This window comes from Notamacropus eugenii, chromosome 3, assembly GCF_028372415.1.
Source record: "Notamacropus eugenii isolate mMacEug1 chromosome 3, mMacEug1.pri_v2, whole genome shotgun sequence".
In the NCBI taxonomy this organism is placed as follows: Eukaryota; Metazoa; Chordata; class Mammalia; order Diprotodontia; family Macropodidae; genus Notamacropus; species Notamacropus eugenii.
The window spans coordinates 337,020,350-337,044,404 of record NC_092874.1 but is presented as its reverse complement, the minus strand read 5'-3'; the positions used below and the strand labels follow the sequence as shown (position 1 = coordinate 337,044,404).

The following is a 24,055-nucleotide window of genomic DNA, read 5'->3' as shown; positions in this document are numbered from 1 at the left end:
TGCAATAATTGAAATTTGTTGATGTAGTAAAGCTGTGCTACTTTGTTTTTTCCCTTACGGTGCATTCACAGAGAAAATAATATATTTGTAGAGAGATAAGAATTAATTTCTTCCATAAAGCATGAAACTCCCTCATTCATAGAAAGCATTAAAAAAATGAGTCTTTAAAAGTAGATGCATTTCTAAAGACATGTAAGTGGGGAAAAATCAGCCCTTGTTTCTCTTTTATTCTGCCTTTAATATTACAAACCCTCTGAGGTAACTCATGCTTCTGTCTAATATTGTAATGTTTCCCTTGAGCCTTCAGTGTATTATTATCTCTCCCTCCTCCTCCCTATATGCTTTTCCATCTCAGACATAATAGCTAGCTAGTTTCTATTTCATGTTTTACTTACTCTTGCTAGTGAATCCTCCTCCTCATTGTAATCCTGACAACAGACATGGGAGATGGTAGCAGCCTCCCAGCTGACCCTGGAGGTGCCATGCTTTGAGCTCAAACCCTTTATAACATACCAAACCAACCAAGCTTATCTTGTCACTACTTATAACCTGCTTCTAGACATAAATAAAGAGGATATTTATGCCCCCTTCGTAATGGAGTGCTCTTATAGGCAAGTCATGCTTTATAATTGAATTTCAACCCACACTTCAGGGATGTAGATAGGAAACTGTTCCCCCCCACACACCCTTTTATTTTCAAGATAAAGTAAATTAATTAATGTGCACTTTCCAATTGGAGTAATGATGAAGACCCAGCTGTGGCTGTGAAATTATATGCTGAAATGCAACAAAGGATTTGTTAATGCTTTGGGGGAAGGGAAATAGGGAGAGGGGTGGAGAAAAGAGCCAGAGGTGTCTAATATGAAATGGTGTTGTAAAAGTACGTTAGCACTTTGTTTACGAATTCGACTTTCAAAGACGATCTAGGTTATGAAGTCTGACTTTTCTACACACAAATCTTCAGTGATTGATGGCATACTGTAAAATAGCTGCGTTGAGAAAGATAATTTTTGGCAGACAACTTCAAAGGGTTAGAACACAGGAAGGATGAAAGGATGGCTTCATTTTTACATTAATTTCCCTCTGTAGATCAACATCTAACTGAAATCTGCCTGGGAATTATGAGCTATTTACTTTATTACATGATGTTTTTTTTCATTGTATCCATTGGTTCCCATGTGGATCTTTTTATCTTTATGGTTTAGGGGAATTTTCATATATACATACATATATATATGTATATATATATATATATACACATATATATATACATGTAAAATGTGATTTTGAGTGAGTACAGCAGGTAATGGGAATAAAATTATTTTTAGGTAGTACCATTCACCATTGTTTTATTGCAAGGTGTCATTTAAGACCTAACTTATAAAGGAGTAATAGGATGGGGGTGGGGAAGTTCAGTAGGTTTTGTCAGCTTCCTGGCTATCCTCCATGGGGTGTAAATCAGTCATTTTCATGGTTACTGTTGTTTTTATTTAGATACTGTGGTATGGTTTTATTTGTGGCCCACTACCATCATCTAGTTATGTGAACCTGCCAAGAAAAAGAACAAAGTATTTCCCTAAGAACTCTAATTGGCAATTTTCTTTAAAACCAGAAGGCTTTCTACCTAGCAGCCCATAATGTATTAAAAGCTGTTCACTAGGAAGGATCTTGCACTGTACCAGTCATCAGCTTGGAGAAGTTTTTGAAGGGGCTCACGTCAGTGAGGAGTCATGGCAGATAGTGGGGAATGTGAGCATTTCCCTTTGTTAAACTACACTAATTGCCCAATTTAGAATGGAAAGGATAGAAAGCAGAATTTTCTTTTCTCTTAAATTTAGCACAATAAAGTAGCATCTTGCTGGACAGAATTGAATAACACTGAATTAAAGGGGAGAAAAGAAAGAAAAATTCTTTTTCTGGTCTTTGGCAGGGTGAAATAAAGAAGTAAAGTCTCCCCACTGAACTACTATGAGGTCAGAAGCCTTGCTGCTATATCTCACACTGCTACACTTTGCTGGGGCTGGTTTCCCAGAAGATTCTGAACCGATCAGTATTTCACATGGCAACTGTAAGTATTAACAGTCTCACAGATCATCTCAGGTTAACAGGTTGTCTGCACTGAAATCATTTAAATGGCTTCTACATTCACATATACCTGCCAGGTCCAGTTACTTGGGAAATAATTTTATTTGCTCTGTCTTATTTGGATTATGCAAGTAGGTGTAGCATCAGATGCAACACAGAGATGTGCTTGGTTTCCTTGGGGGATCCTGCAAAGGCTCCTAAATAGTGGTTTTATAAGCAGCAAAACAAGTTGGTGGTACTAACAACAGGAATGAGTCAACCAGAATTTACTGGTTGAATATGCAAAAGGTATCAAACTCCCTTCCCTCTAGGAACTTGGGATCCAATTAGACAGAAAAGACTAATTAATGCACATAAAACAATTAAAGAATAACCAATAATACACAATTTGGAGTCAGTATAAATATATAGCAGCTAGTCCTGTTATAATCCTTGGTACCACCATTCAAAAGAAACCCATGCCTGGAATATTCAAGGTCATTCATCATATTATCACTCAATTCCATAATGTTAGAAAAATCATTATTTTTTTTACATCACTCTCTCAAGTCTAGGTTTGTAAAGAGAGACAGATTGTCTTTTAGTGAGTCCTTTGAATAAAGGGGTAGATGAAATTCCATTATAGAGACCAAAAATAAAAATAAAAAACCTGCAAATCCTATCCTGTTCAGTTGGGCACCACAACGGTGGCTTTGACTCAGATGATAAATGGAAGAGGTGAGAAACCTGTTAAGTAAAATTTCCCACTGTGGATGTAAGGAAAGCCTAAGATTTTTTTAAAAGTGTAATATAAACATAAATCAGGGTTATAAAGTTCAATTTTGAATAAATATTCTGAATCCTAAATGATTTTCTGCTTATTTTTCCACCACCATCCTCCTCCTCCCCCCAAATGCTTTGTTTCAGTTTAAAGAAGTAACAAACATCTGGTTTTGGTGCAGACCAAAGTGTCAGAGTATCTATTGACTTTTTCATAGATCTACCCTTGGCCAGTAGCTGAGTCATGATAATGGCATAGAAGTTGTTAAATTAAAAAAAAAAAAATCTCATTAGATTAAAAAAAAATTCTCCAAAGTCACGCTTATACTTCTAAAAACTAGTAGTGTAAGTTAAATGGGGACTTGTATTAACTTTTAGTAAAACTGTAGTTAGCATTGACTGGCAGATGCCTCCTCCTGCTTATAAGTACGAACTCTGAGAACCTTTCCCTCTCAGTTTCTTAAGAAGGTATTTCTGGTTGAGAGTGCTTTCTGGAGCTGGCTATGTTCTATAGCAGAAAAGTGTTGGGATTTTGGCAGCATATTAGCAAGTTTATTGGCGTGAGACTCAGAATTCTGTCTCTACTACTTGTTACATTGTGACCTTGGGCAAGCAACAATTTCCCTTGCCTTCAGTTTCCTTATAAATTAACAAGGGATTCAGATCAATGAGGTCTAAGTTGCTAGTTCTGAATTCTAGATGTGTTCTACCCCCTGGATTTTAAAGTGTTGATAGGAAGTACATGTCCTCAGTCAATGAAACCTCAGGAGGAAAATATTCTCATCAAACGCCTGTCAGTATTATAATGTCACAGAATTAGTTACCTCCAGAGGTATGCAGGCCCTTTGGAGTCAATGGTTAAGTTTTCAGTGTGAGAATTTTCACCTTGGAAATTGGCAAACTCTACAAATCAGGCTTGATATATTATTGTTTTGTTGATTCGTTTAAAATTACTGTTAGCATGAAACACATTATTAAATGTATAGACATCCTCTCAATTTCCTGGTCTTTGGTTGTGCTTATGCAAGCCAATTGTAACATGTATCTGAGTAATTATTTAGAGATTTTGATCATTGTATCTACCCATGGGGATAAATCAAGCAAAAATATTTTACTTCAACAAAATGTTTATTTCTACTGAAATAAACTTAAGAAATTGTTTATTATAAAAAGACAAGAAAATGATGGAGAAAATGTTAATGCAGATCAAACTTAAAAGTATGTCCATTTGTATGTCCAAATTTTCCCCAGCATGCCCCAATATCCTTACCAAAATGTCCCTGTCTTTCTATGTACTTTCACTACCAATTTTAGTATGATTGTCACCTCTTCCACCCCGACTCCCAAAGAGATGGCTGATCAGTTAAACATCCACAGCAATAAACTGCCCACAATTCCTAGAAAACAAAACAACCAGCCAGCAGTATTAGACTAATCTAACTGGAAGGCAGTGGAAAGTGTGTGTATGTGTGTGTGTGTGTGTGTGTGTGTGTGTGTGTGTGTGTGTGTGTGTGTGTATTTTATGTATTTTATATATAAAATTTTTTTCTTTGGGTCTTGAACCTGAGCTCTCACCACTAGACCATATTGACTTTACAGTGATAACTTTGTACCAGGAGAAAATCTTTGGCAGACAGCCCCTAAGGCTTAGCACTCTGAAAAGAATGAAAAGAAAACTGTATGAAAGACTGGAAGCCCTGTGTGAAATGGGCTTTCTAGACTATTTTAGCTTCAGAGAAGATGGGAATGGGGGTGGGAAAGAATATCGTAATTTTAAACTGACAAAAACCTAAGTGTGTTTCTTTTAAAATCTGTAAATAGACTTTGATCGGTTTGTAAATCCTTACCCTTTTACATTTTTACTTGAAGTTACAGAGTATGCTGGAAAAAAAGGAAAATGAAAACCAGAGAGTGTGGCGAGTGCTAGCAATATGGGGGGTGACATGCATTCCTTATTTCTGTGATCTTGTCCTCTCTTTTTTCCCTTTAAAAATCTCCTTCTCCTGCTTCCCATGATTTCTTTTATGTTCCACCTCCCCACCCACTCTGCTTTTCACAGATACAAAACAGTATCCGGTGTTTGTGGGCCACAAGCCAGGACGGAACGCCACACAAAGGCACAGACTGGACATCCAGATGATTGTGATAATGAATAGAACTCTCTACATTGCTGCCAGGTCAGTGACATTTTTCCTCATTCCTTCCTTGGAAAGCTTTGTACATCCAGAAAATCCATGGATTATTCAGTCATGAATTTGCTTGTCATTTCATGTTAGTTCCTAACCAGTTATTTTTGAAATTGTAAAATGCATAGTAATTTTTAAGTCGTCATATAATTGTTATTTATTTAAAGGCTCTCTGTTCTAGTACTTTAATTCACATTTCTGGGAGAGGATTGTATATTTCAGGAATTTAAACCCAAATGATCTACAGTGAAATTGAATACATACATGCATGTGTGCATGTGTGTGTATGTGTACGCGTGTGTAATTTTTAAGAGACCTGTGTTTTCATCAGGAATTGCTGGTGAGGAACTTCTACCAATATAAATCATTACTCCTCAGTAATTTAGTCTTGGGAGAGTTGCCTGGGCACTGGGATTTAGTGACTTGTCCCAGGTCAAACAGCCAATATGTGTCAGAGATGGGACTTGAACTCAGTTCTTTGGAACTCTGAGGCCACCCAGCTCTGTCTCTGTCTCTCTGTCTGTCTCTCCCCTTTTCCCTCTTCTTTATACATGTGGATATTGTTTGTATACACACACATATACAAACACACCCACGCATGCACCCCCTCATAGATAGGTGATTTCGTTAATGTTGTACTTCTTCTATCACCTCAGATTATAACTGCCCTTGCCCCACCACTATGATAAATATCTAATAACACTTCTATACTGTTGCTCTCTGTAGTTACTGTTCTCCAAAAATTGGTTCTAAAATTCATAGTGAATTAATTCTTGGCAGTAGCTAAAGTCTTGAACTGATTTGACCAATTGCTAATTCCTTCCATCAATAGCCAGTCTTCATGTGTCATTATGGTAAAAAAAAATTACCACATGATTGTTCTTAACCTCTCCCAACTGGTCCTCAAATGATAAGTCATCTACTCAGAGTCTTTTCACCTGGTTAGAATTTGCCAGATCTTCTGCTCTCTTGTTATAGCATTTGAAAATCCCAGTGCCAGGATAGAAATGGTGCTCCAAAGCCAAGTAGAAATCTGCTTGGTCCTGTGTTGTGCTGTTAACATTTTTATCAATTATTGGATCAAGGCATAGATGGTATACTCATAAAATTTGCAGATGACACAAAGCTGGGGAGTATACATTAAACACTATGATGGAGTTAGGTTCCAAAAGGATCTTGACAAACTAGAGCATTGGACTGAATCTCATAAGATAAATTTTAAAGGCTTACACTGTAGTACAAAAAAAAATCAACTTCACAAGTACAAGATCTCAGTGGGAAATGGATGGTTAGGAGTTGTTCTGAAAGCAATCTGGTGATTTTAGCCAGCTCTGAACTCAATGTGAGTCAGCCCTGTGATGTGGCAGCCAAAAGAGTTCATGCAATCTTGGGCCACATTAAGAGAGGCATAGCCTTCAGGCAAAACAGACATGGAAGCTATTTCAGGAAATAATTATTTATTGATAAGCTAAATAATATTTATTGATAAGCTCATTTTTGGACAGGGTCACTTAATTGATAAATTGAGGGGAGGGAGTCTTGTGTGGGCAAAGAGCACCTACAGCAAGTCTGATAAGCTTTCTCATGACGTCCTTGTAGACAAGATAAAGAAGCGTTACCATTTGGCATGGATGGAAAAGTCAAAGTTTTAATGGTAAATTTGATTTTATGATTGCCATTTAATCAGGAACTAGAACATGAATAGAAAGTCATGTAACCCACTGAAGACTTGCCTCAAAAAATGTTCCTTAGCCAAAGTGAAACTATAATCGTATTTGAAACCTGGTTATTAGAACTTGCCATTTTTAGATGCTATGGGACTATTAAGTGACTGTTCTTCTGAGTCTAACTCCAGGTATGGGTAGCAAGAAAGGTGATCTGAACCTCCAATCCATGATGCCAGTATACTCATGAGATGCTGGTATGAACTGCATAGGTGATTTCAAGGGAAGAGTGGGAGAGCATCTGTTCAGCATAGGCTGAGGTGGGACTCTCCTGACTCAATTTCCCCACTGACACCTGACAGACTTTAAGCCTGACTGAATGCAAGTGGATAATCTTATCCTGCCTGGAATTGACATGAAGTTGGGGAGATATTGTATCCCTACAATGTCCCTACTCTTAGTAGCAATTTCCTATAGTCAAAAGGTTTGTAAGCTTAATACCAGATCTATTCAATTATAGATTAGTGGTAGGGGAACACCAAGGTTAAGTCTAAAATTAAGCTATTAGGCATAGGACTTAAGACCAACAACATTAAGTTAGGGTCCTTTAATTCTTAGTAATACTGTGGAGACAATTAGGTCGAGAGCTTGTGAAGTTAGTTGGTTAATGTTTAAAAAAAATTTCTTTTGTGGTCCATATTGTAAATGCTTTAAAAAGATGTATCACCCGACCAAAAGTTTGAATTGCTTTATCTGTTATAAACTGTGTTAAAAATAAATAAATTTTTTAAAAAAGTGAATCAGTGTTGACAATCAGAATAAGTGCTGTCCTCACTTTTTTCCCCTTACTTCACCACTTTTGTCTCATTTTAAGCAACATCCAAGTTGTAGAGATGGCTGGAAGATGACGGTAGGCTTGGGTAGGCTGTACTAAATGGGATTTCCTCTAACCTCTCTGCCAGCTGTGAATCAACAATCATTTGAAAGGGCAGGAAGGTTTCTTTCCCTCTCCTTCCCTTCTTCTCTCTCAAGAAACTAGTGGGGAAGGAGGAGGGAAGGCAAAAATTTGAAACTTGAAATCTTATAAAGGTGAATGTTCAAAAACTAAAAATAAATAAATTTAAAAGAAAAAACAATTTAAAAAAAGAAGCATTACTGGTTACATGACAGGACCTAAAGACTTGGGGCAACGTGGGATAGTAGACAGAGCACTGGATTTGGAAGTCAGAGGACCTCAGTTCCAAACACAGCTCTGCTGCTTGCTCCTTATGTGATCCTGAACAAGTCTCTCTGACATTATTTCCTTATTTGTAAAATGGACTTGAATCAGAGGATCTCAAAGGGCCCCCTCAAACTTTACATTTATGGTCTTATGGATAATGGGTCAATGTCAACCTAGAGGGAAGCTCAGTTCTCCTCTGTCTCCTGTTCATCATTGTTATCGATGGATGAAAACAAAGATGGCAAATCCATGGATGTCAAGAAACTTGAAGGGTTTGCTAACGTATCAGCTGATGAAATCAGGGTCCTAAAAAATCTCAACAGAGTAAAAGAATGGACTTAATTATAACAAGATTAAATTTCAAAGAGTAAATGTAAACTCAGAACTAATGTTTGAAAAATTAATACAGTACAAGTATAGAATAGAGAAGATGTGACTAGGTAGAAGTTTGTCTGAACAAAGAACTAAGGTTTTTAGCTGACTATAAGCTCAACATGTATCCACAAGAGAGGAATAAAAACTAATGAAATTTTGAGCTGCATTAATAGAAACACAGTATTTAAAATAGTCCTGATGGTTTTTTATACTGGTCAAATGGTATCTGGATTAGTATATGCATTTTGGGGCACAACCTTTTATGAAGGACACTTGCAAACCAGAGCACAAATTAGAGAAAAGTGACTACGTTGGTGAGGACATACCAAATTTTGTTCACATGTAGTTTAATTGGGGGAAGTGAGAAAGTTTAGCCCGAAGAAGAGAAAACTAAGTGTATTATAATCTTTGTTTTTAAGAATCTCAGAGGTTGTCATGTGGAAGAAGGATTAAACTTATTCTATATAGCTCTGGAGGGCAGATTTAGGACTAATAAGTGAAAATTACATAGGCACAAATTTAAGCTGGGTGTAAGAATGAACTTTCTAATAATCAGAGCCTTTCCAAAATGAAATGAACTGCCTCATGGGATAGTAAATTATCGAATTTGTTCTAACAAGGGCCAGAAAAACCACTGGTTGTGAATGCTATGGAAGGAATCCCTCTGTGAGTCTGGGAACCAAACTAGTCTGGTATATGGTTCTATGTTTTATCTTGAAGGGAAACTTAAAAATTATATTCCAGAAACATAATTCCCAGAAAATGAGGAAAATCAGGTGTAGATTATATAATTAGAAATGAGTCAGTTAACTAAGATACTCAAATTGGTGTTGGAGGGGAAGAGGTGTTGAGGAGGAGACCAACACCTTGTTGGTCCTTGGTCCAGATGGAAGTTTCTGTCATTGACTTTGATGAAAATTGTGTTATTTACCACACTTATCTACCTTGGCTATCACCTTAAAGAAGAGGAATTGAATTCCAACTAATCTTGACAAGTTGTAGAAATACTTGGTCCTATTTTTAAAATTGTTTAAATAGGGCATTCAAGAGTAACAATTCCTGGGGCTGTTGATGTAAAGAGGAAATACAAGCTTCATAAACAGGACATTGGGAAGGACTGGCTGTGTGCAAATGTGGCAAATAAAGAAAGCACATTAAGTCCTTGAGGATATCTGAGACCCTCAAGGTAAATATGATTCAACAAGGTAGTTCTGAATATAGTTGTTTTGAAAAGGAGAATGTGATATTAGGATATAAATTTGTGAGGGAATCTCCCAAGGTGCCAGTGACCAGATAGAAGCCAAACAATCACAACAGCCATTCAGCAATCACTTCTTAAATACTTACTATCTGCAACCCACTATTAATAGGTGCTAGATAAGACACAAAAGTCAATAAGACTTAGGACTTATTCTCAGGGAGCTTACAGTCTAATTAAGCGATGGGCCAGAGATAAGACATACATGGAAATACACAAATTAGAATGTGGTAAATATGTATAAAAAATAGAGCTAGGGAAGAAATCAGTATCAGCTAGGGAGAGGGAGAGAGATCGGGGAAGAAGCTCCATAGTATGGTAGGAAGGGGACGTGTTTTAAAGTCAACAGATCTGAGTTTGAATTCTGGCTCTCTCTCTTACTACTTAGGGGACATTAAGCAAGTTGGTTCCCCTCTCTGCCCACTAATTTCCTCATTTTCAAAATGATGGGGTTAGCTGCAATGACCTCTAACATCCTTTCTGGTTCTAAATTTTTCATCTTGTTAACCAATACTGTGTGAGGTTTGCACAATATAACCTTAAGTAATCTGTGTAGCACAATTGTGATACACTATCCACAAGTAGCGGTAGCATTGATATGCTTAATGTACCCAAAGCAAAAGGTAAAATAGTGAAGGGAAGTAGGGAGTTATTACAGTTGCATGCCGGGGCAATAGTAGTGAACTATGATGACTGCCTGTTATATATGGGGAGTTCTTTGTAAGATGACATTTAGCCAATCCTAAAGCTTCAGGCAGGACTTAAAGTAAGAGGAAACTCACCTTCAACCTCCCCATGACTCCCTCCAACACCAGAACTGAGCAGAAGGGGGAGAAAACTAGACAAGGAAAGACAGCTAGAAAGATAGACAAGGGGAGAGAAAGTGGAGAGAGAAATGGGAAGGAGAGGATTTAGTATTTACCCAGAAGTGTATGGAGAAAGAGAGGAAAATGAGATCAGATGGGCATGGGTTCCCTAATTGAGCACTTCTAGTACATGAAAGGGTATTGTATGGGTAACTGAATAGATCCTCTTTATTCATGAGAAGGACCAGATGAAAGGGTAGGTCTGAACTTCGAGAAGACATGATTGAGGTAAGGAATTCCTTTCGTGGAGAGTTGTGAAACATCATGGTATGAGATTTGGGAAAATCAGGGTTGAAATTTTCAAAGAAAAAGGTCACAGGATTATCAGTGTGATACCAATTTAGTTCCTGCCAGATTGAACCCGTCATTTTATGACCAAGAAAGAATGAGTCAGTTCTCAGTGTCAGAGCATGGGATTCATTTTAATTAAATAAGCAGGCATACATGAATGACAGCTAATGAGATGGGGTAAAAATGCAAAAATGCCCTCCATTTTGACTGAGATACCTAGCTTTTTACTCTTTGTTACCACCTGAAGCTAAAAGGAGTTATAACGTGGTGACTCTTAGGAACACAGCTACCATGGACACTTATCAAAGAGCATCTCAGCAGAATTAATTGAAAAATGTCTTCAGCAACCATCCCCTAGGCATAACATCAGCTTTTCTTGAATATCATTAAAAAATGTTTTTTCTAAATGTTGCAGTGCTAAAGGTTAGCATTTGTACTCAATTATCTGAAACCTGGTCAAAACAAATGATTAAACAGCCTATCTGTGAGAATGTAGGCTGACTTCAAAATCCTCTGTGAATTGTTCACTTTGCTGTTGCTTCTCTGAAAGGGAAAAAGGAAGAGTAAACACAGATAGATGAGATAGCTCGAGTAAGGTGTAATCACAAGAGCTCTTGCTAAAACCCAGGAGAACTGGGTCCTAATCTCATCTCTGCCTCTACCTATGGGACTTGGGGCAGGTCACTGAGATTCTTCTTTTGTAACTCAAGGGAGCTAGAGAACAGGAACTGAATTTAAAACAATCTTCGAAGATTGATGAAGTTCATGTACACCCCCACAGTTTTTTTTTTAAAGATGGGTATTCAGGGATCCCTAAAGTGCCTCCTAGTTCTAAAAGCTTGTGACCTTAGAGATAAGGCAGTGTAGTTGTTATAAAGCTAAACTTGGTTACCTCTTTAGGTAGGAGTAAGGTGCTTCTATTTCATGAGGTAGGAAAAAAAACTTTGCCATAATCACCCGGACCAGTTACAGGTTTTATAAATTAAGGTGAGCCATGTAAGCTAATATATCTTGAAAATACCTAATATGTCTATTTGAAATCTAACAAGCAGCCTCATTCTTCCAAAGGTGACATGCCACCTTACTCAAAGTGTTCAGTCAGCCTGGGATCGCAGTTTTGCCAGGTTCTGGCCTCCTGCAGTCACTTCCCCAACATAAAGATCCAGAGAACTAGGTGAGAAGGTGTTCAAAGTGGCCACTTTGAGAGCCCCTCCTCCTGGGTGGCCCAGGAACCTTCCAATTGCATTGTTTAAATTTCCTTCCTCCCCGTGGCTCCTGCCTTTGCCACAAAACTCAATTTTGCTGACTGGAAGTGGGAAATCGGAAATACTAGGATTAAGCCAGTTTGTGTTAGAATAACTTAATTAACAAACAGCTGTATGCTCAGGAATGCTATAGGTGGTGGTAGAGAAGGGAGAACAAAACACCTCTTTACCTTTATGGCCCGTAGCTACCAAGGTGCAGTTTTCACACTTGAGAGCCCTATTAAGGGCTGGTCCTTTTGGAGATTTTGCACATGGAAAGTGCTCGTCTTTATCCAGGAAAGCTAGTCATTTCATTCAGGCTTTTCCCTGCTTCCCCCTCCCACTCACCTTTCTTTGGAAAAGGCTCCTCAGTTCCCAGGATTACTTTGCTTTAGAAAGCTACTTTCAGCATTTAGGGACTGGGAGACTGGGGCCTCTTTTGAATCACTATTTTTATCTACTGTTAGTTTTTTTTTTAAAGAAAAATCTTAACTACTAATTAACATAAACAGGCCCAGCCAGAAGGGGACAATCTGAGAACTTTCTGAGGTGTTGCCAATGCATGATAATGAGCTCTTCATTTACAATTCAGATGCATGACTCTCACTTTTGTAAAGGGGGGACTGGGAATGGGGAGTGTAGGAGAAAAAGAAAGAACTTAAGTCATCCATAAAGCTGATAACAAAGTAATAGGTAATTTTATGCCAGTAATGACCTGGACCAAGGCGCCACCAGTAAAGTCAAGCAAATAATAAAGGAAAGTTTGAAAGTAAGCCACAATTCTGGTTTCCTACTGACGCCTGAAGAAACTTCCCAATTCAGCAATTTTCTAAGCAGACTAGCCAGTCTTCCACCCCCAAGTATTCAGTGTTCAGTGGCAGGCAGGGGATTTTTTTTCTTTTAAGCTGGTTCCCATTAACAACCCTGTCATCTCCCCCCACCCCTCACGTGAGAGGAGATCTACTTGTTTCTCTTGTGTGTCCTGTAAGGATCATTGTGCCGCCTGCCTAGTAGAAGAAGCATACCTGATAAAAATGAAGAAAATCCTGGCTGTAGAGACTTTAAAAAGAGGTGGGGGAGGTGAGAATGGGGAGGCAGAAAATCTCTCAGCACCTAGTTTAAAGCTTGGATAATTTTCTAGCTCCAGGACTTCCTGCATTTTAGAAAAATCCAATGTTATTTCAAGGGAAAATGAGATGTTTTGCTTTCATTTGATAGCCCCTCCTCATTTCCCCAATTTGGTGGAGTTCTTTCCTTTTCGTTTTGACTTTCAGACAAAAATGTCCTTGTACTCGGCTCACACAGAAGGGAATATTTAAATATAGTTCCACACCTGAGCTGCTGATTGTTTGCGTCTCCAAGAGGTGATTGGCAGTTCATTGTAAAGAAAAGCAAATTCTCAATAAAACAGGAAAGTGAACAGAAAAAAGAAATGTAAACTTTCGCAGGAATGTGCCTCATACTCTAAATTGACCATAATAGTGTGAGAGAGAAAAAAGCGACTTCTAGGCACATTTTTGTCACTGACATCTTCTCCCTTTCTGACTTGTCTGTCAGATCATCAAGGCTGAAAGGTATCATGAGATGTTTAAAAGAGAGAGGTAGAAAAAGCATTAACTTCTTGTTATCTTTCTGGTTGAATAAATGTGCCATATTGAATACCAAGGATTTTTTTTTTGAAATGGCATTTTAGCCATTTTTAGAGCAGGTGAACATATCTATAAACCAAGCAGACAAATAGAATTATCTTTCCCAAACCACTTATATGCATATTTTGTAATTTTATCAGAAAGGATTTTTATTTTTTCCTTTGGAATAAGGTATAAGTTTATATTCAATTGTGCTTTATCAGTAGGAGCAGACTATTATCAGAATTTTCTTGTGTAGTCTTTGCCTTTTCTATTCTGGTATATGTGTTTATAGGGGTGTGTGTGTGTGTGTGTGTGTGTGTGTGTGTGTGTGTGTGTGTGTGTGTGTGTGTGTGTCTGTGTGTGTCTGTGTGTGTCTGTGAGTGTGGGTGTGTCTGTGGGCGTGTGTGTATTCTACATGCACATAAGCAAAACAGCCCACAAATGATTGATTCAAAAGAAAATGAACTGTCTTAATTACTGCCTTGTCTTTATATTAATTTTCCTTTGTTTACAGGGACCATATTTATTCTGTTGACATAGATACATCAAACACAGAAGAAATTTATTGTAGCAAAGTAAGTAGTTTGTAAACCAGGGTTCTGGAATCAAGAAATCTAGGAGGGAGGTGTGATCTCATTTTCAATTAGTGTTTATATTTAGAAATACACAAATTAAGATATGTACCTAATATCCTTTGAGGATTATGATCACAAATATTTTGTGCATTTTTAAAGAAAGGATTTAATCTGCGTGTGAGGTTTTATGTTCTGAAACTGAATGAGTCTATTGTGGTAAAAAAAAAAAAGCATTGGACTGCTGGGGTGGGGGGAAACATAGGGAAGTGGGGAGACCTAGATAATGGTATTCATTTCAATTACCTTTGTGACCTGGCACTTATGACTTCATCTCATCCTCTCATCTTCACTTTTCTTTAAATTTGAGAATGTTGGACTAGATAACATATCAGGTTCTTCCAGCAAAAAATTTTGATGATGCTGCTTGATGAATTAGCTATTCATCACATGCCTGTTTGCAATGTGTGGATCTATGCAATTTATGTTCTTCTGTAATAGTTTTAATTGTTACACTTGTATTGGAAAATCCCATATTGAATCATTTTGTGTGCATAGACACATCCCCCAGCATAGATTTAATCACTCAGGTGTAATGCTCCCATTTCTTGACATTTGAAGTTCACCCTGACCTTTTACATTTGTATTACAGTGAAAAGAGCACTGGATTTGAAGGGAAAGGACTTGGCTTTAAATCCTGTTCTGCTAATTACTACCTGAGTGACCTTGATCTAGTCTCTTGATGACCCTGGGCCTTGTTTTCTTCATTTGTTAAGTGAGAGGTTCAGACTAAGTGATCTCTAAAGTCCTTTCCTATTCTAAATCAAGGATGGCCCTCCCTCATTTCAGACAGGAGTAACAATCTATCCTGAGATTCTTAAAACAACACAAGGGGATGGTTTAGTTTTATAAAAAATTTCTTAAGTTTAGTACAATCAGAAGATCCCCTCACTCTATTAACAAATTGGATATTTTTGTCTACCTAAAATAAATTTAAACCTAAGTGTAATTACAGAAAAAAATCTTCATACTTTAAAAATAAAAGCATCTCTGTTAAAAGGAAACCAAATGAAAGGAGAGGGCAACAGCAGACATTCAGAAAAGTACATGTTTATAAGTTAGTTTGGCTACTTTTTGGTTAAATCCACTTACTAACCTTTTTTAGGAGCATCAAAGAACAGAAGATCATTTTGTAGTTTAATGAATAGAGAGCAGCTCGAAATGAAATGAACATTTTGCATCACTGATCTTTTGTTGTTATGGTGAATTAATCATGGGGAATGGGTGCTGAAAGCTTTCAATAAATATATGTTCAGCTTCTAGTTTCCCCAAGGGAACTCTTACTTCTGAAATCAAATGCAACAACCTCTGAGCTCTAATTGATTTCTTTCTGGATCCCTGCAGAAACTGACATGGAAATCTAGACAGGCTGATGTAGACACATGCAGAATGAAGGGAAAACATAAGGTAGGCAATTTTCTTTCCTCCTGAAGCTGCCACTTTAGTTTAGGTTTTTTGACTGTTAAATCAAGTCGTTGTCTGTGATGTGGAATAGATACTGCCATTCACTTCTTTCCTAGTAATGGCTTTTTCCATTAACTTATTGAAGGCTCCAATTTGCAAAAATAGTTTGCTTTTAATGTGATGAAACATTACGACAGCAGCAGCCAGACTGGCATTGTGAAATGCTCCCTATACTAAGGATTGCGGACACCGTGTTCTCTGTACGGACACTGCTTAACACTCTCTACGAGAGCTAAACATTGCTACCCTTTGCCCATTGGGAGTTTCCTTTAAGGACTCATAAAAAGCTGCAAGCTGACTTACAGGGTTTTATGCCTTCGGTAATGTAGTAACATAAAAAGACCCTTGAGCTGTGTGGGTCTTAGCTACATCAAGATACTACTGCAGGATCACCTGGCATTAAAATCAATATTGTGAAATTTCACTTCTAGTATTGCTTTTGCAGCATAAACATTAACCCTTCTATTTTGGGCTTTATTTGTTTTTATTATATAGCATTACTATGTATAGATATGTAGATATACACCTAGGTGTGCTGTGTATTTATTATAGTAACTGCAATAGAATACATTACAATATATAATGAGATATAAACAATAGAATATAGAATAGAACGTTTATATAGTAATATGATAATTGCAAATGTGATATTCATATGTTAGCATTATATGAGAGATTGTGATATCAAAGCTCTTTTATGCATAATATCATATATCATATCCTATATTACATATAACATTATATATTATAATGAATATGGTAATGGATATATAATGCTATACTTACATAGCAATACTCTATGATAATAAATAATACCAGTAACTAAAAGTTCACTAGCATAGTGCAACAGAGAGCTGGACTTAAAACCAGGAATTCAAGCTCTACTTACATGGAAGAAATTTATTGTAGCAAAGTAAGGATATTCTAGCAATGTAACCTTTTACATGTCACTTAATTTCACAGTGCTGTAGATCAGAGGTATCAAATATGTGGCTTATAAAGTAGACCCAGATTAAAATGTTACTGGAAATATCTAGCAAGATAAATAAAAATGAAATAAAATATAGATCATATTGGAATTTTCTTTTTTAATTTAATATTTATTTGTAACTTTTTAAAATTTTGAGTTCCAAATTCTCTGCTCCACACTCCAACCCCCTCTCTCTACCCACTGAGAAAACAAGATAATATTATGTTTTAAAATGAAATCAATATGTAGCCTGCATGAATCCTTATGTGTGGATTAGTGGTTCCAGTTTTTTTTTGAATTTGATATTACAGCTCTAGACAACTCATAGACTGTAAGTCCTAGAGAAGGTACCAGCCTACACTGGTAGAGGGATTTTCCTTACCCAGGAGTTCCATATACCAAGGAAATCACAGGTGCAATCTCTATCCCTATTTATTATTCTAAACAACACTCATCATTTTCCCAAACATAAACACAAACTCACTCCTCATCTGAACTTTCCTATTTGTATCAGGGGTACCACCATCCTTCCACTAATGTGACTTTGTATTGTCAGAGTTGTGCTCCACTCTTTTCTCTCCTTCACCCAACAGAGCCAATCATTAGCTAAGTCTTGTTGTTTCTACAGCAACTCCCACATCTCTCCCCTCAAATGGCCATTACCCTAGTTCAGGCTGTAATCATTTTTTTCTCTTCTACATTTAGCTTCTCGGTTGACCTCCCTATCTCTTCCCTTTCCAATCTGTCTTCCACAGGGTTAGCAAAGTGATTTTCCAAAAATACAGTTCTGACCATGTCATCCCACTGTTTTAATGTCTCCTTTTACCTCTAGGCAGGGGCAGGCTGGTAAACATTTTAACAACCAGTTCTATGAGGGGGAGGGGAGTGTATAAATAGCATACTTTAAGCTGCATTATTAACATTTTCTCCATCACCCTCTTAAGTCTAGATAACAAAACAATAAACCAAGCCCTAATCTGTAGCATTTGCCAATTTCTCAGATGCTTACACATCAGAAAATTTAACAATCACCTCTTAGCAGGTTCAAGCTGGCTTCAGCATACTCCTAGCTCTAGGTGTCAAATAAAGATTCCTAGGTCTGACATATAAAATCATTCACAACCTGGCATGAACCTACTTTTCAAAGAAGGATAAAAGAAAGGCAAGAAGGTAGGAAAAAAAGAAGGAAGGAAGGCAGGAAGGAAGGAAGGAAGGAAGGAAGGAAGGAAGGAAGGAAGGAAGGAAGGAAGGAAGGAAAGAAGGAAGGGAAGGTAGGGAGGGGTTGGTTTTATATCCTCAACACCTAACACAGTGCCTGAAGATATTTGATAACTGCTTTTTGATGAGTTTTTTGTATCTTTCTCAACATCTAAGGACAGCATTCTACACACATTCCAAGTTTCTCCTTCTGAGGCATTCATTTTAAGTAGGTCCTTAATGAAAATGTATTAAATGATTAATTCATTAATTGATTAATAAAATGGAAATTTTATTCATCTTTGTCACCATCCTCTTTTGGGAAAAATAACCTGGATAGAAGAATAGCTGCTAAGCTTCCTTCATTTTAACCTTGATGACCATGGATCAGAATACAAAATCAATGTTGGGTTCTATTAAAAGAAATTGACCTGAAAAAAATACATTTGAGCTCTTTTCTCCCCAGGATGAATGTCACAATTTTATTAAAGTTCTTCTAAAGAAAAATGATGATACACTGTTTGTCTGTGGAACGAATGCCTTCAACCCCTCTTGCAGAAACTATAAGGTAAATGTTACTTTTATATGTCTGGAACCATATGGTTAGGAGGCACTTTGTAATTTACTCTGTACCTGCAACAAGCTAAGAACTGTAATTTAACACTACCCAGTTTCTTTTCACTTGTTCAACTTAATGTATTGCTCCACATGAGTGCGTTTGAGAGTAGGTTTCCCAGCTTCCTCTTTGATCAGGATTGATTGACACGTCTTTAAGGATCCTACAGAGCAAAGTTAGTTTCTGTAAGACCCTATTCTCTGCCCGGTTGACTAATACATGGTTTACAGTAAGTACAATGTGAATATATGATCTTAGTTTCTTCTTTCCTCCTTTCCTCTCTTCTCTTCTCTTCTCCTCTCCTTTCCTGACCTCAGCTCTCCACTCCTCTCCCCATATTCCTTGCTGCATCTTACCTCCCTCCCTCTTCTCCTCTGTTTTCCTTTTTCCTCTTCCCCTCTCCCCTTCTCCCTCTCTTCTCTCTCTCTCTCTCTCTCTCTCTCTCTCTCTCTCTCTCTCTCTCTCTCTCTCCCTCTCGACACACACTTTTTGTTTTCTGAGCATTTCTTGATTTCAAAAACATGCCTCTGAAGCCGCAAGTTTCCTTCTAGATAGCACTTTTGAAGAATTTAGAAGTCTTCATTTTACCTTGTAATTGGATGACGAGGAGTGTCTTACTTGACATTGGCCATTACACAAAGAATATTTCTAACCATTTCTCCGAGAGGCAACACTTCCAATTAGTCCTGATTAAATTGTTGTTAAAAAGTATCCCTGAAGATGATAGGGAGCTCTTAGCATCCTGGGTAGTGTAGTAGAAGCAACAGCAGTGATATATGAGCCCATCTCCATCTGTTTCACTTTGCTACTCCCCTGTTTGCCTCTGTGCTATAGTAACTGCAAAGACCTTATTATGGAAAGTACACCAATCCATATGCTGACCAGTGCTGTAGCCCTGTCTTTTCTTTCTGTTCAGCTAATCCCCTGAAGGAAATTTTTTCGTTGGGTACAAGCTCATCTCCCACTGGTCATATTTTTGATACCAGGTATTAGGATGTAATTGGCAGCAACCTGTTCTCCCTACCCTAACACATCCCAGTTTGCAATTGATTGTCCCACAGCAAACATCTGGGTCTTCAAAATCAAATCCACCATTTAGTATTCAATTCCTGTTTGTCATTGTTTAATACTCATTAAGATTAATTCTCCTAATAAATCCCATGCTGGAAAGTTCTTCTTTATTATAAATGCAGGTTTTCTTGGCATTGCAACATAAAGAATATAAATGGTCTTACTTATTCTTTTTTCAGATGATCTATTCCTCATAATACATAACCCATGTTGATTCTTACTCATCTTTACTTGAACTGCACACAGGGATGTGTAGGAAGTCAAAAGAATACATTTATTGGCTTTCCTTGCCCATAATCTTAACAATATGGATGGCACTGAGGCATCATGGACATGACATGGGAAGATCTATTCTCAAAAGCATAAGGCAAAAGAGCAGATGAGGCTAGAATGTAGAATCTCTTTCTGAGATGATTAATATCTGTAAAAAGATTTGGACACGATGTCTATATAACAGGAAAAAACCATAGATCATCCATTGTGTAAGTCCCATAGTTTAAGAGCTTAAGGTTTATTAGAATAACTTGATGGAGAAAGAGGGATTATTTTTTCATGGTGTCTGAACTCTGTCTTCGGCTTATACACACTGTGTTGCCCCTCAAGTAAGATAAATGCATCAGAAAGATTATAACCTGAAATAGATTTGCTGATGCTTAGCCATTAAGGCTAAGAATGAGGAACCTAAGCTATGCTCTCTGGGATCAGTTTCCTCATTTGTAAAATGAAGGGGTTTGGACTCAATGGCCCCTAAGGACCTTTACAGCTTTAAGTCTGTGATCCTCTGCATACCTTCCCCCATTGTTCACTAAAACCTTTGGAACTTCACTGTGAGGTTGAGTTGGTTATTTGTATAATTATCTGTACCCTATGGTGAATTAATTTCCCAGGGGTTGCTGTTAAGTCTGAGATTTTATGACTAGTGCATGGATTAATTCTTATTTCATGGAAATAGGATTTCTCTATGGCACAGACTATTCTGCTGATACCATTTAATCTCCACATCCTTCTAAACATCCAAATCAGCAGAGGACAATTTCACATTATCTTCTAGCTCTGATTTAGCTACTGCCATGTTTTTAGAAGTAGGTGCACAAAGAAGAAAGTCTCCCCACCCTCAAGTGCTTTGTTTCTTTCTTGTAGAGTTTACAGAGCTCTGCATAAGAGTGCAAAGCCCCACTCTTGAATCCTTTCCAGAATCTCAGACCAAAGAGTCTGTCACAGTTCAACAGGATGCTCACATTCAGATAAAATACCAGCAAAAGGCTTTAGTAAATATGGGTTGGGGGAGGGGAGAACAGAACGTAGAGATCATTTTGTTTTAAACAGCACCTGACAGTCATATTTTCTCAGAAAGATTCCACATAAAAATATTATACCTTTCTGATATTCTCAACTTCAATTTTTAAAATTCCATAGCTTTAATAAAGGCCATTTCAAGTTCTTAGGAGTAGAGCAGACCTGTTACATCCCAGAGACTATTCACAAGAGATGGGGCCAAAATTAGCGATTGGACAGTCTTCCCTGATGATCCTTGAGATAATTTCTTTTTCCTGGATAATAACATTGGGCATCTTGAACTAATACAAGTGATCATGCAGCGTATTATCCTTAACTTTATTATATCTCAGTTTCCTTATCTGTATTGAAGCATCCAGGCCTCACATATAATGAAACATAACTAAATGTAGTCTTTATAGAGAATAAGGATCTTGATAGGTAACTAGATGGGTCAGTGGATAGAGCACTGGGTCTGGAGGCAGAAAGACCTGAGTTCAAATCTGTCTTCAGATACTTCCTAGCTGTGTGACCTTGAGCGAGTCACTTAAATCTCTGTTTGCCTTAGTTTCCTCAATTGTAAAATAGGGAAAATAACAGAACATACCATTATTTGTAAAGTACTTAGCATCCTTCCATTCCTTTATCCCAACTGTAATTCACACTGATGAGTCAGTCTTGAAAGAACAAGATTCCATCTTTCCCTCAGGTTTATAGAGGGGTGGGGATGATTCTTCTCTATTGAGTAAGCTTGAGTGACCATTCTAGTGTGTTGTCCTGGTATCAGTTGTCAGTGACTGGCAAACTGGTATCTTTCAAGCAATACACATCAATTAGATTGTGTAGGAGTATATTTACCAAGATAATAGGACAAGAAGAGAAGTTCACTCTCTCCTATGCTACGTTGTCCTCTGGAAAAAGTGGATTGAAACTTAAAAGACATTTCTTCAAAACATTTGGCCCACCAAGTTCACTTCCCAAATGCAGCACAGCCAATGGATGAATCTCTCCTTCTGGCAGGACCTGGTGTTTTGACTTTGGGGTCATTCCACTCACTGTTCTGATAGACTGGGCTCAGGTCTCCATAGGCTGGTGAGAACCCCACCTCCTAGACCTCGGTTTGGTCTCCTAGCCTTCAGAAGCTTACAAGATCATGGCTTAGGCTATTTGATCTCCAATACTCCTTCACACAAGTCAGGAAAAAATAGATGCAGCAGGAATAGAAGCCACAGCAGGTCTTTGCGTCCATGGGCCACATGTTGACCCCAAAGTTAGGCCAGTAACACAGCTCTTCCCACCTGGAGGCTTACAGCAGTCATTCATTACTCACTCAAATGAAGCCAGGCAGGAAAGAGAATTTCACTCTGGTCTATTAGGGTCAGTTCCAACTCGGTAGCCAATCACAAATCTATTTCTTCACCATGTGGTTAGTGGACTAGAAATGGAATATCTGCTTGTAGCCCAAAGTTGAGGATCAAAGCTTTTCCATCAAGCATGCCTAGAAGCAGGCTTACATAGCCACCCATGGTATGAAACAGGTAGAACACTGCATGTGATTGAAGAAAGGGAGTCTTGCCGACCAACTTCCCCCTTCCATAAACAATGGCTGCAAAGTTGTTCTTGATATACCTCTTCCATTCCAGTTAGAGCTTCCCTTCAAATTACCTTTTAATTACATAGTTATCTGCTCATGTGTTGTATACTTTCAACAGAATATGAAAGAAAGAGATTGTTTTTCATCTTTGTTTTTCCCATACACACTGTCTTGCACATAATTGATGACTCAAAAGGATTATAAAAATGCTTAATAGTCATGGAATAGAGCAGTTTTGGGGGGCCTAAAGTTGCTGAAATGCTGCATTTCAGAGATGTTCCCTGGATCAAGGAAGGAGTATTTGAATAACAGTGGAGCACTGGATTGGCCATCCAGAGATCTGGGTTTTAGTCTCACCTCTGTTGCCAACTACATATATGCTCTTGGACAAATTACTTCACTCTTATGGGGGGAGGAATATTAGTCTAGATAAATAATGTGGTCCCTTATACCTCTTTAATCAATTTAAAGTGGATTAAAATGGTTTCCAATATTGTGCTTGCATCCATTCCTTGTTCTACATTACTTATGCTATATTCCTCTGAAAATTAGAATCTAGGAAAAATACTGAGAATTGATTCTTCTGGGATTTGACCTACAAAAGTCAGGTCTCAATAGGAAAAAGAAAAAGCAAAATTGTAATTCCTGTATAATGTATGACCCAGACCTGTGGGACATTGAAAAATAAAGAAAATGAAAGGTTTATTTGGTCCTGAAATGTCCAGATGATTGCCACAATCCTTATCATTTTACTGATAGAGACCCACATTTCTCACTCTGGGTTCCAGAACATCCCAAATGTTTTAGCCAGTTCTTGTTACTGAATGACTGTTTCTTTTAGATGGATACTCTCGACTCTCTTGGTGATGAGTTCAGTGGAATGGCCAGGTGCCCCTACGATGCCAAGCATGCCAATGTCGCCCTGTTTGCAGGTAAATGATTTGCCCTAAATTTGATGGGATTTCTTTTTTATTCATTACATTACATTTCATTTCATAGACCTAAGCCTGGCCACATAAATCTCCTTTGGGGGTATTTGTGAATTCAGAATTGCTCTTAGATTCCTAGGTGCCAACTGTAACTAATAGTGTCCTTCTCATTGGTGATTAATTTGGAAATTACCCCTTTTCTTCTCTGTCACCTTGATTCATTCCTTTGTGATTTTCAGACCAGATAGGTGCATAGTATACTGCCCCATTTTGGCATAGAAGATACTTATTCTTTAAGACTACCACCTTCCACTGCTCTGCCCTGCAAATGTTTAGTACAGGATTGTGCTTTCTGAATCTTTATGAATTGTCTGAAATGGACTGAGAGTCTTCACTTAGGAGGATGTAGGGAATCCAAAAGTCTCTATAGCAGCAGACTTCAGTCATTATAGCAAAAGCATGAAGAGGTCAAGGTGCAATCTTAAATCCATCAGAGATGACTGTTAATACTGGGGCCTGAAGAAGGCAATCTGGAAATAATACACAAGAAATCAAGGATTTATGGAGTTCAAGAGCCTTGTTGTTCCCACCCCTGATTTTAACCCCCCCAAGTCTTGACAGATGGATTCTGCTAGTGGAGGATGCAAGAGCAGTACCCAGCTGTGAGTTGGGCCTTCTTCCACAGCTCAAGAGCTATAGATGATAAGCCATTGATTTCCATTTCAT

At 37.8% G+C, this 24,055-nt stretch overlaps 1 protein-coding gene across 4 annotated transcripts in view; it reads left to right on the top strand.

Annotated features, from left to right (window-relative positions):
- The window catches only part of SEMA6A (semaphorin 6A), a 180,277-nt gene that overhangs the window by 91,206 nt on the left and 65,016 nt on the right, over positions 1-24,055 (top strand). For all 4 annotated transcript variants that reach the window (XM_072597123.1, XM_072597122.1, XM_072597119.1 and 1 more), the window contains exons 2-7: positions 1,931-2,068; positions 4,904-5,021; positions 14,096-14,156; positions 15,558-15,620; positions 18,311-18,412; positions 23,242-23,332. In XM_072597123.1, the coding sequence (XP_072453224.1) occupies positions 1,969-2,068; positions 4,904-5,021; positions 14,096-14,156; positions 15,558-15,620; positions 18,311-18,412; positions 23,242-23,332 (535 nt within the window). In that variant the 5' untranslated portion in view covers positions 1,931-1,968. The remainder of the gene's footprint in view (positions 1-1,930; positions 2,069-4,903; positions 5,022-14,095; positions 14,157-15,557; positions 15,621-18,310; positions 18,413-23,241; positions 23,333-24,055) is intronic.